The following is a 13,792-nucleotide window of genomic DNA, read 5'->3' as shown; positions in this document are numbered from 1 at the left end:
CCTGCCCGCCTCCTGCAACATCAATGTAGGTGCGTCACTTCCACAAGAAATGTCCAATCCAGCGCTTGGTATCATTTGGGATATGGTGCATGTGCACCACACCGCATCCAATCAGAAGATCATAGGAAAGCTTTAAATTCAATGCTTTTCTAAGAGCTGCATTTGGTCACATGACAAAGTTGTTGCAGTGAAAGTGCCCCTAGTGTCTGTCTGGAAGACAGCTACTAGAGGTGTGTTTAACCCTGCAATGAAAACATTGCCACTTCTACGAAACTGTAATACTGTACAATGCAGAGTTAAAACTAAACAGCCACCGTACCCAGTCCACTATATTGAGATGAAGTGGACTGGGTGCGTTTAGTGGTCCTTCAGGAGCCAGCGTGTCCAAAGCACAGATAATCAGCTGCCAATATACTCCATCCAAGTGTCTCTTGTTTTATGGTGTACAGAGGAAGTGTTGGGCACTATAGCCATCATCGCATCCATTAAAATATTATCTTGAGTTTTAGCTATGACTTCAGCGAGGGGAGGGGTGTATCCTTCAGCAATGATGCTGCTAATGCTCTATGTGATGAATGGGATAAAGTTTACTGAATAGTTTTGCTTATAAATAGTAAACCATTTTATAAGTCAGATAAGAAGAGTCTAGATCTATATAATAATAGATTATACATCTGTTCTTGTAATGGATATATTTATGACATAGATACTTCAATAGCCTGCCCTCCATGAAGGCCTGGACGGGCCACCGGGCATACTGGTCAAAGTCAGCCCATGCAAAGCTGGCACTATCCGAGCGCCGGCCCTTCTGTGTGCCTTCATGGGCCGGTGGGGAGATCAAAGATCCCCCACCCACAGCACCATTACACACAGCACCCTCACTCACACACACACAAAGAACCATCACACACAGCACCATCACACACAGCACCTCTCACACACACACTCACTCAACACCCTAAGACAGAACTTCCCCACACACACAGCGCCCCTCACACACAGCACCCTCTTTTATACACACAGTACCACCCCCACACACAGCACCATCACACACAGCACCCTCACACAGAGCACCCCTCACACACTGCACCCCTAACATAAACACACACAGCACCCTCACATACAGCACCCTCTCTCACACACACAAAGCACCCCCACACACACACAGCACCATCACACACATCAACCACACACACGCACAACACCCGTCACACACTGCACCCCTCACATACACACACACAGCACCCCTCACACACTGCACCCCTCACATACACACACAGCAGCCTCATATGCAGCACCCCTCACATACACACAGCATTCCTCACACACAGCACCACTCACACACACGGCACTCCTCACACACACTGAAACCTCACACAAAGCACCCCCTCACAAACATACAAACCGCACCCTTGCACACTGCACCCCACTCACACACACACTATACCCTCACACACAAAAAGCACCCTCACACACACACACAGCACCCCTCATACACACATTACATTCCAGACACACACTAGATTCCTTACACAACTCTGGATCATCTACACACGCTAAATACCTGTATACATTCTGAATCCTCTATGCACACAAACACACTAGATTATTATTATTATTGTTATTATTATTATTGCTGCAATTTATATAGCGCCAACAGATTCCGTAGCGCTTTACATTATTATGAGAGGGGATTTAACTATAAATAGGACAATTACAAATACACTTACAGGAACAATAGGTTGAAGAGGACCCTGCTCGATCGAGCTTACATTCTATAGATCTCCTATTCACACTCTGGATCCTTCAAACAAACAATAGATCACCTTCACACACACACTATATTCCTAAAATACAAACTTTGGATCCCCTATGCACACACTAGATTCCTTGTAAGCAAACACATACTACATTCCCTAAACACACACTCCACAACCTCTATACACACTATGCTCCCTATACACACTCTCTCACTATTTGCAGTCCCTAGCAGCACATTACCCCACAAACACAACACAACTGAAACCAACCTGTTTACACAACATCACATCACAATCAGCTCACTCTACACACACACAATCCCACAAGCAGGCTCCAAACACATGCACAATGCTCTTTCCTGGCCCTTTTGTCTCCTGGTATCCCACTTATGGAGACACCAGAGACAAGTTACAAGCAAACACAGCACAAGCGTGTTAATAAAAATGCTTGCGCTGTGCAGAACAAATAGTCATGCTAGAGCTTTACCCTGCTAGAGGATGCTCACTTTGAGAAGGGGCGTGCTTGCCATTGGTGATGACAAAACACACCCCTCTGGCCCTTCTCAGTGGGCCGCTGTGATTAAAAAATGCCGGGCCGAATTTTTCAATATAAAACACTGCACATACATAGATAAAGCCCTCAGAGGGCTTTATCTATGTATGTGCAGTGTTTTATATTGAGGTGTTGCACATACAGACTCCAAGTACCATGGCCCCTTCAAATCAATGAAATGCTAATAGTTTTTGAATAATAACCGTTTAAGTCTTTTGGTTGGGCGGCAGCAGGTATTGAGGGTTGAAAGTAGTGAATCAAGTCCGAAATTAGTCCATTATTAAACATGTTACTAGCATCTTCACCTTATTTAGGCATGCTATCCCCCTTATTTAAATTCACTCTAACATATGGAATGAACTTAGAGGACGTTGCATCTATTATTTAAAATGATGCCTCGTGGCTACTATTTCACCCCTTACCTTCCCATACACCATGCCAATGAACTATAACAGCAAGGTGTCCCGAGTTCAGAGGCTTTTTTCATGTTTATGGGCTGTTGTGTGTTAAGATGGTTTACAAAACTCCTAACAGCTTTACTAACTAAATCCACATACACACACTCCAACTAGCTGGCTGTAAAGGTTCATACCACATTTAATACCTAGCATCACAAAAGGGATTACTACTGTTCAACCATTCATGAAATACGATTATTTCGACTGCAATGGGAGGTTTGAATATGACCTTAACTCTATCACACTACAAAATATTGCTGTGCTGTCTTTAAATTAATTTGCCTTCCAGGACACACTAATTACATGACTACCAAACATATACATTTAAAATGTGTTTTCAAGGACTATGAGTTTAATTTCCTATGGTAGTAAAAAATGTATTAAATACAAACTAGCATTTCATTAGAACCAATACAGATCTTCACACAATGGACATTTAGGTCAAAAAGTGAAATGCATTCATTAAAGGACTACTAAAGTCACCCAGATCACTTTATCTCACTGAAGTGGTGGGGTCCTGTCAATGTAATACATTGCATATTTTTTGAAACTGCTATGTTTACATTACAGGGATAAATACAGCAAGATGCCAGTATGACAGTCACTAGAGGTGCTCCCTCCTCCAAAATCGATAGCAGCATTTGATTGGAGAAACACAAAGTTTGGCTGCAAATACCAAGTTTCTCTATGAGAAGCATTGGGTTGGTGGATATCATGAGTGATGGATGCTGACATCAGTGGAGGCAGATCTGGAGTCTGCAGCGGTGGAGTACCGGCTATGAAAACAAGGTTAGTAAACTTATTTTACTTAATGTTAGAGAGCCAAGGGTTATGGACAGCAATCTATTTGCTCTTATGCAACCTATAGACCGGAAATAATAAATTTTTCGGGACTACAGGTTCCCTTTAACACCTGGGGAACCAATGTTTGGCAGCACTGTCACAATAGTTCTACTTGCCAATGATGTTCCTGTGAGGCCTTCCAGGAGATCCAACAGCTTTCTTCCATCCTTCAGGTCAATAAACAAATCCTTGACAGGAGATTTTCCACTCTGGATAACAGAGAAAAAGAAAAAAGATTTTCTAATTAGAATTTAAAACTAAAATAAGCCAGTTGAAACATGATTGAAAAATGTAACTTGCCTTAAACAACCCATTGTTAAAATTAAAACACTGAAGGCATTGTACTGTATTGAACTGCACTTCCTATTATAGATAAAATATAATAATTATAGTAATACTAATAATAAAACCAGCAATGCTTATATTTTACTACAATAATGATGCTGAGTAGCTGTAATAACTCTAATTAGCATGATCAAAAATATCAAAATGTGTTTAGTGGGAGGTCATGTTCTTACATTCTGTAAGACCTTGAAAGGTAGCACTGTCATATCATTAATATTTAACCTGGAAGAGCAGAAGTGCTCGAAGCAGCAGTACCATTTGAAAAAGGAACTTTACAATATCTCGTTTTATACTTATTTTTTATTTATTTTTATTCACATTTAAATTTTGTAGATAAAGTACAACAGGAAAAAGAGCCACAATGAAGTTTTTCTCGGCCCATACAGAAAACAGACATTTATTCTGGGGTGGGAGGGGTATCTAGGTCTGAGTTATAATGAACTTCTCTCCATATGTATTTAAGTAGAATAAATAAATGCAATTCCGAAAACACAAATCTATAAGATTCAGCTTTATTGAGTTGATATATCGTTTATAAGGTAAGTCCATAACTAGATACCATAGTTCAGTTGAATTTTGGAGAACAGGGACTGGAGACAAATAAAGAAATAAAAGAAATAAGGATCCATTGCCTGTAAGTGGGTCAATCAGGAAGGAGAGATGATATCACCAGCACAGAGGAAGGCTGAATGGAATATGTACATTATTGAATGGTTCGACATTCGTGTGGTGGAAAACAATCCAGAAAGACCAGGTTTTTAAGAATTAGTGATAATTCTGGCATATGATATTTCCTCCATTGTGCAGTTTTAAACATCTGTGAGAAGATCCTCTTCCAGAAATTGGCAACAAGTAATTTTCCTGCATTGAGAAGATGGACTAATAGAAAGACTTATATTTTTAGAAAAGACTTGCATTTTTAATAGATAGTGTAATATTCCAAAATAGAATAGCTTTCCTATTTATGTTTAATCCTAATACATATACTTTTTGAAAACAAAAATTAAGGTGAAAATGATATACTTTATGGCAAGTGAACATCACTGAGTTGAACCAAGAATTATCATGGCAGAAAACAGGGAATTGGAGGTACTCTCTGTTCCAACTAAAGTCAAGGCTCAATGTGTCACGACTAAGGTGCATAGTAAATAATCCTCTTGCATTTACTCTATCAGGCACACTTTATGATTTGTCATGTACTTTATACTCCACAGCAGGCCATTATTAAGTGCTTGATACCTTAACTACTTAAACCGTGTCAGTTTACAAGTATGAAATCACTGAAGGCTTGGGTAGAGCTCATAAAACATTGATGTCATTTTTATTTAGCAATCACTACTTCCTGCTAAGAAGCTAACATGCATTCTAACACCCCGAGGTGCTCATTAAATGTTTTCATCAGATTACAATTTGTATTAAAAGCAGCTTTAGCTTTTTATGTTCCCTCAACTAATTTAATCAGAGAGATAACCTCTAAGTGGTGAGGAGACAACAGCTGAATTAAGGTTTTTCTTAAAAATACACTGATGTTGTGAAACTTTACAAACTAGTCTGGGTAACACCCATGGTGCCATCTCTATCATCGTCTGCTGGAGCCATATAAATCAGTAGGGCTGGGACCCTAAGAACCTGTTTAGCTACTGTTGTGCGCATCTCTGGATTAAGAAAACTGCCTGCTAGGTAGATAAATGTACACCACCAATCAATCAACTTGCATCCAAAAATGTATTATGGCTTTAACATTTAAAATAGTGAAGAAGACAAGTTCTTGTCAAGGTTGGTGTATTTTGTTAAAATGTCTTGGGAACGCATGTGTATATTGCACTTCTACTCCAGAAACTCCTAAAGGGAAACAAGTGGAAAACGAGTGAGGTGTGGAATAGTTTTGCAAAGCTGTGAATCCAATTTGTAAAGTCTATTAAGTTGTCTGCATAAAAATCATATCTGACTTCAGAGTATGTCTCATACCCATGTATGATTTACCAAATATTCATAAAATATACTTGCTATCTAAACCCTTAAAGCGTTGTTAAGCACAGATATATAAATATATAACCCTTAATTGGTGCTGTTAGTAATTTATTTCATTTATTATTCTTTCATCTCTTGGGAGAGACACACGTGTCACTTGTAGTCATTCACTGATGACAAAAAAGTCAAAAAAGGTGATCAAAGGTAAAATATTTATTGATTAACCAAGAACTTTCAGGACACATAGGTCTGTTTTTGAGACATGATTTAAAGTGGTGTTCTGGTCACTTGCAGTTACTACCCTTTCAGTGAACAAATAAAAGTAACTTCCTTATATAACCATAATAATTTGATGATTATATCCTGGCCATTTTCTACAAATTTGGGATCTTTTAGTTCAGTTTTCAGATTTATTTTTACCCACTAAATCTCCAAATGTGAACATCATCATTGAAACACTGCGTAAAATAAATTGACAGGTAACAAATGATGGGATTAATGTTAATCAATGGTTTCCAGTTTAATAAAATCTTAGAGGACACTATTATCATCTAGGATACATAGTAACTCCGTGTACACATAGTGGCCTTGGCTTGTCCCCATCACTATCACCCCATCCATTACAGAGAAGATCTTTATTCCTCTGCAACTGTGAAAGTGAGTCCAGCCTGGAAGTTAAAAATAAACCATGAGATAGCGCTGCACTTACAGGGAATATGTCACCTGGTAGAACTCTAGACTTATGGGGCAACGCCAGAACCCCAACAAGTACAAAAGATGATGATAATTCATGATTAAGGTATACTGCAAAATCTCATATGGGTTATGTGGCTACTCCCAATAAGTAAATAATGGAGTATTTATGGCACTAAACCAGGTGTGCAGCCCTGTACTTCTTTTTAGTCTGAAAGTTAGTCTTAAGACTACATTTGCCATTCAAGCCATACTGGTCACGCTAGTTACATCTACATTTCCTGCCCCGTACAGAGAGATTTTTTCATCTCTATGTATTCCACAATTTATCAAGTGAACCATAAATAATTTCTGGCAGTGAAAGCTGCTACATATAAAGCCAAAGAAAATAATAAAAGTTTACAAATAATAAATGAAATTTAAAAAGTAGTCATAAATTCTCTTTAACATTTTAACATTTCAATCCATTTCTAGAATAATATAGCCTTTAACAAAGGAGTAAATAATAACTTTGTACCATTGATCCATAGTCCTGCGATGAAGTTTTGTTACGGTTTAGTGCAGTTCGGGAAGGGAGCACAGCAGCAATATTTACTGAAGCTCACCCCTGTTTCATGTCTGTGTCCAACACCATACTGCAAAGTATAGCAATACAGCAGGGAACAGAGACACACACTTAGAGGTTGTCTCTCATCCAGCTGGCTCTTGAAGCACAGTAAATACAGGATGTTTTGCAACATTTATTTGACTTTGGCTGTTTGACAAATATGTCTGTGTGTTAGGATAGTCGCTGTTCTTCAAAGGGAGCAAAGCGAGGAGAAAAAAATTAAAATAAAGAGAAAGAGGCACATTGTGTATCACATACTGTAGGCCACAGTTTAAGATTTTTCTTTTTTCTCTCAATAACTGTAGTTGGATCAGAGAACACAGCTATGAAACATTGCTAGTTCATAAATGAATATAATAGGAGCTGGATTTCAATAAAAAAAAAAAAACAAGTAGTTACTTATTGGGGAATCCTGATGGATGACATTAAGAAGCTTCTCAAAAGACATTGCTAAATAGAAGGTATGTCTGTGTGGTGTTTTAGAGGAGCATAGTAGGTAGGAGTTTGTAATTACCAATTTTTTTTAGAATATATAATGCACGCAATATAAAAGGCGCCCATATATTTTATTTATAAATCAAAAAAAAAAAACAAGGTCAGTTGAATGTCTTCCACGCCTTTTGGTGTCACATACTTTCCTTGAGTCTCCTGCAGCCACCCGTTTCCCTCATCCCTCTTGGTCTTTTGAACTCTCCCACTTTTGCCTCTTGCACCCACCTTCCTGGGTGTCTATTACTCTCTGTTGTAGCATGGTATCACAAGCAATGGTACAGATTCTATCTTGTGCTCTAATAGGAAGTAGTGAGCAGCTTCCTGTCAGACTAGGTAGAAGATAATGAAGATCGTCTACCGCAGTCGGCGCTACATGGTGTGATTAGAGGGAGGGGGAGCTCTGTGTCCCCCCACCCCTGCCAATCACCCAAACATTGTGCTGTGTGACACTTGGAATACAGGATGCAGCCAAATTTTTAGGTAAAAGAACGGCATTCTATTTTCTAAAAAAAATATGATGGTTTATTCCTTTGGCCTAGCACTTCATTGAAATGCTTTAACTAGTAAAATGTATCTCTCAGACTTGGCAGGGCTGGCAAGGGGGACAATTGCCTCTGGGTTATTAGCATGGGAGAGCTGGGAAGTTGGTTATGGTTGGAGCCTCAAAACATTCTTCTAAAAATGGAACATATAGGAGGTGTGTTGTGATGCCTTTTTGCACATTTCTGCAGAAGTAACACAGCAAACAAAATATATGTAGGGCATTTGCTGTCCCAGCATTGTGTGAATTTGTGCATAGGCTGGCTCACTGTGATGCGGCAATGTAGTTGGTGTGGTGAGATATAAAAACAAAAGGTATAATCACTACTGAACGGAATCCGGGCTTAGAATCAACGTGTGTAACCTAACCTTGTCGAGCATGACCTGACCTTGGTAGGACAGTTCTGGGAGTCTACTTGTTTTTTTCTCTCATGTCCCACTTCTAATATATTCCAAAGTTAAGCCTGTATCTTGCCCCATATATTCTAAAAAGTGTGCATTTTGAAGACTTGCTGATTAAAACAGAGATTTGACAAGCTTATGACGAGCCTTGTGACTACATAGATGTTTGTATCTAGATAAACTTAGTGATGAAGATAATAAGAGATTGACAAGAATAACCAAGGTTGATAAATAATTACGTCTTTGCTAGACAGAGAAATCAATTATGGTATGAAGTGATATTACAAACAAAATATATATTTCCTTATACTTCTAATGCATCATATGATTAGCAAAGCAGCAAATTAAAAACACAAAATAACAATGTTATGCTTTAAATGAAAACTGTCACATAAATACATAAAAAAAATATTTGTGAAACTTTTTTTGTGTATGTTTAAGTGGAACAACAAACCTTTATCCTATGTGCACTAAAAAATGTCAACGTGGGGGCGTGGCTTGGCTGCCGATGGAATAGGACGCAGGTGACCAGAGCTCCTAGGCCCCAACCCGCAAAAACCCGATAAAACGCAGCGAAAATTGCAGACTTTATGGGGAGAACCAAACGAGGGGCCACCCCCAAACCTCCGCACACACACGGGACCCACACACCGGGCCCGATGGATGACTATCTCTCTACCCCGCTCAACCTGGGGAGACCACGCGACGAAGGCAAGATGGCGCCCTCATCACCGGGACCTAGCAGTCCGGCAGACTCCACAAGGAGCTCCCCAAGGGGAGATGCCCTTTCCCAGTTGTCCGCTGACCTCGCAGCCATATCAGCGAATATGCTCACACGCAAAGACAAAGCAGACCTTGTTGCGGAGCTCCGCACCGCGATCCGAGAGGAAATCACGGCAGTTCGGAGGGATCTTGCGGCCCTGGAGACGAGGGTGGACGCCCTGGAGGAATACCGCTTGCACACCACCAATCACTCGCAGGCAGCCGATCTAGCAACGTCGAGGCAAGGTAACATGCTCCTAGACCTCAGACGACAAACGGAGGACCTTGATAACCGTGGGCGCCGCAATAACATCCGGGTGCGCGGCCTACCGGAATCCGAGGGGGAGACACCCCATGAGCTCCTGACAGGCCTGTTCTCCCATATCCTAGGAGAAGAGGCCCCAGCAGACTTCGGCCTGGAAAGAGCCCACAGAGCATTGAGGGCCCCGCGCAGAGACGGCTTGCCCAGGGACCTAATCTGCTGCTTGCAGTCCTTTCAACTGAAAGAAACCATCATGAGGGCTGCCAGATCGCAACGCACCATCAGATACAGAGAAGCCCAAATATCCCTATACCAGGACCTATCCACGCTCACTTTGGATGCCCGACGAGCACTGAAAACAGTAACCAGCCTCCTGCGGGAGAAGAGGATCCCATACAAATGGGGGTTCCCATTTAGCCTACAAGCTAGAGTGGACGGGCAATGGCATATTATGAGATGGCCTAACGACACTCCCCGATTTCTACGGGCCGTTGGCCTACCACCCATGACAATTCCAAACTGGATATTGGACTACCCGCCGACTCGCCCCACTGGACCCACCATCCCGGCGGAGAATCTTTTTGATGACCACACGGGCCCGCGCCCGAGACGGGGCGGCCCTGTAGTTCCGGAGGAATAGACGAGAAACCACTTTGCACTGACCCCGGGCTGCTACTACACCACGAGCCGCCGGATCCCTGCACCATAAGCGGAGATGAACCTGCCAAACACCTGCCCCCCTTACCGTAAAAGCCCAGTTACACCATGTGAAGCAGACTCCACCCGAACTGGTATGTACTACAAATACACTCCACCCCCGCCATTCATACACAGGCCCGGGATTTATGCCCACTTGGGAGGGGAGAGGGTATGCGAAGAAGGGAGTTCACGGCGGCACCGAGATGGAGACTACCCCCTCACAGTAATAGCATTGATAAGGGGGAACCAGCATAGGTTGGGGGGGAAGGGCCCATGGAGGGGGATGGGGATTCCACCAGGGGTTATTGATTGTCACCAAGCAAAGGGGACATTGCTGCCCAAACCCGACAGGGCCGTTGAGTCCAGAACTGCTCGATGATCTAGTCAGACCCTGAACTCTCCCCAATGGACCTAACACGAGACACTCGGCGCTCGCGGCCGTTCAACCTTATACAAGGCGACCCGCGGGTACTAGGCCCTAAGGCGCGCAGCTCACGTCAGCCTTAATGGCTAGACTGATCCATAGCCAAGATTAGTTAAGAATGGGTCACCCAGACACAAAAACCCAGACGATACGCATTAAACAGGCCTGGATTAGAACAGATGAGCCTAAGTACGACTATGAAACCCTGTGATCATGTATTATGGTTGGGCATTGACACATGAGGCGGGGGAACAGGGGGTACGTGAAGGCCCGGGACGCAGTACACTTCGAATAAGCAATGTAGAGAAACGCACCCACCGCACCCCTGTGACCTAGAGGGCCTCCCGCCGCTACCACAGTTAATAGTAGGCATGGGGCCCGATCGCGGGGTCCGGCGGCCGCGGCACTTAGATAACCTGAGAAAGGGGTCATGCAAGGTGTGAAGTAATGTAAATGTTTATTGTCTGATACTTTATGGTTTTCTTGTTTCTGTTAAATGTTGCCCTAGACCGGCCTTAACATGCCCAGATAGTACTGACCCAATGCTGTAACAGACTAGACGGAAATACTGAAATACCCCAACCAGCGAGCCCTTGACCCTAGGCCTGACAGAGGCCCCCTGAGCGATGGTCAGACCACTGGAATCCCGGTGGCCTGAGAGCCGAGACAATGACAATGAGACTGAACGCGGCAGGTGGCCCCTCCAAAGCCTGATCCCCAGTAGACCCTGACTAAGACGCCCCCTCTCTCATACGATACCACTACCAAAACAAAGAGACACCCCACTCGACAGACGACTACGAAAATGGACAATCACCCCCAGCGGGTTGGGAGACCTGGGAGACAGACACTGGAAAATGGACAATCACCCCCAGCGGGTTGGGAGACCTGGGAGACAGACACGGACAAACTTCAGACAACTGAGTGACTGACACCGTTGGCTGCCCTCCCCGCACCTCACGCAACTGACCAGACTTGTACATACCGGTCGGAATTCGGCGGAGCCACAGGTTGGCCTCCGCCGAAGATAGCCTCCGACCGAGGTTCGACGTTGCACCCACCTGACCTGACCACCCCCCCAAACTTCCCCCCCCACCTGGTTATACGACCCCTTAACCCCCCCTCACCCCGGACCCATCCCGCTACCCCGGCCGCACGCACAGGACACCAGAGGGAGACCCCCGGCCCGCGAGACCATGTCGGGCACTTGCCCAGCACAATTGAAAATATGGTCAAACAACACCCGAGGCTTGAATGTCCCGGAGAAGCGATCCCAATTACTTCGCCACCTGTGGGCCGAGAGAGTGTCGGTAGCGTTCCTGCAGGAGACGCACTTCATGAGCAGATCCCAGCCCAAACTCGAGAACAACAGATTCCCCCAAGGGTTTTACGCTAGCCACCCAGATGCCAAAAAAACAGGGGTCGCGATACTGATTGCACACACGGTCCCGTATCAACACAGGGAAACACTCGCTGACCCGAATGGGAGGTATATATTCATCAAGGGCACAATAGCTGAACACACATACACACTGGCATGCATCTACAGTCCAAACCGAACACAACACACATTCCTAGCCAAGACACTAGCTAAACTGGACCGCTTTAGAGAGGGCCTCCTCATACTAGCGGGAGATCTGAACCTTCCCCTGAACCCACGCCAAGACACCTCGAGAGGTGTTAGTGCCATACCACCACACTGCCTACAGGCAGCTAGGAGATCCCTGCACAAGGCGGGGTTGGCTGACAGCTGGAGGACAGCCCACCCAGATGGTAAGGATTATACCTGTTATTCGGCTGTGCACAAATTGTACAGCCGAATAGATTACATCTTCATATCGCAGGAACACCTGTCGCTCCTCCGGGAAGCGCACATAGGGATAGCCTGCCAGTCTGATCATGCCCCTACAATGATGCAAATCAACTCCCCCCTTTTTAAACCAACGGAACGCCAATGGAAACTCAACGAGTCCATTCTGGCGGACCTGGTGATCCGTACCGAGGCACACCAGACCATCACTCAATACTTTGAACTTAACGAGACCCCTGACATGCCCCCGCTGACTCTGTGGGAAGCACATAAATGTGTAGTCCGGGGGCACTTTATATCCAAATGCACCCACCGCAAGAGGGAAAAGACACGCCGCACCGCAGACCTGTCAAAACGGATCGCAGACCTGGAATGCGCCCACAAACAGACTTTAGACGACACCACCTATCTCCAGCTAACAGAGACCCGAAGGGAGCTTAGAGACCTCCTTGCTCAGGAACACCTACACATACTGAGGAAATCATCCAGGTTCTTCTACGAGTTTTCAAAAAAGAGCGGGAGACTCCTGGCACAAATGCTCCGAACCAAGAGGAGGGCACAACACATACACAAGCTCCAGACACGGGCGGGCACCCACACCAGCATGCCCAAAGGGATCATGGAAGCCTTCAGATCCTACTATACAGACCTATACAACCTCAATCCACCCTCACAGGACGCCCCGAGTCGGACCCAACTCCAGAATATAACAAACTACCTATCGAAACACATCACCCGCAAGATAACTCCCGAAATCGCAGAAGACCTGGACAGCCCCCTGACACTGGAGGAATTGACCCTGGCACTAAAACGCTCAAAAACGCACCGGGCTCCGGGCCCAGACGGTCTCCCGCTCACATACTTGCGTTCATTCCAGGACATCCTCCTACCAAGACTCCTCGCGGGCCTTAACTCCATAAGAGATGGTGGGAGCTTTCCCACGGACTCCCTGGCGGCGACAGTCACGGTCATTCCCAAGGAGGGCAAGGACCCCACCATCTGTGCTAACTACAGGCCTATCTCGTTATTGAATGCCGACCTGAAATTATTCACCAAGGCCCTTTCCCTGAGGCTGGCACGAATAATGCCTGACCTGGTCCACCCGGACCAGGTGGGCTTTATCCCGGGAAGAGAAGCCAGGGATGACACCATACGAGCCCTTAATGTCATT

At 44.3% G+C, this 13,792-nt stretch overlaps 1 protein-coding gene across 1 annotated transcript in view; it reads right to left on the bottom strand.

Moving 5' to 3' along the window:
• UTRN (utrophin) overlaps nt 1-13,792 on the bottom strand; it is a 583,870-nt gene that overhangs the window by 544,046 nt on the left and 26,032 nt on the right. Inside the window, exon 3 of the mRNA XM_063443106.1 lies at nt 3,731-3,823. Within this exon, the coding sequence (XP_063299176.1) occupies nt 3,731-3,823 (93 nt within the window). The remainder of the gene's footprint in view (nt 1-3,730; nt 3,824-13,792) is intronic.

This window comes from Pelobates fuscus, chromosome 2 (assembly GCF_036172605.1).
Source record: "Pelobates fuscus isolate aPelFus1 chromosome 2, aPelFus1.pri, whole genome shotgun sequence".
NCBI classification, from domain to species: Eukaryota; Metazoa; Chordata; class Amphibia; order Anura; family Pelobatidae; genus Pelobates; species Pelobates fuscus.
This window is presented reverse-complemented; position numbering and strand designations above follow the sequence as displayed.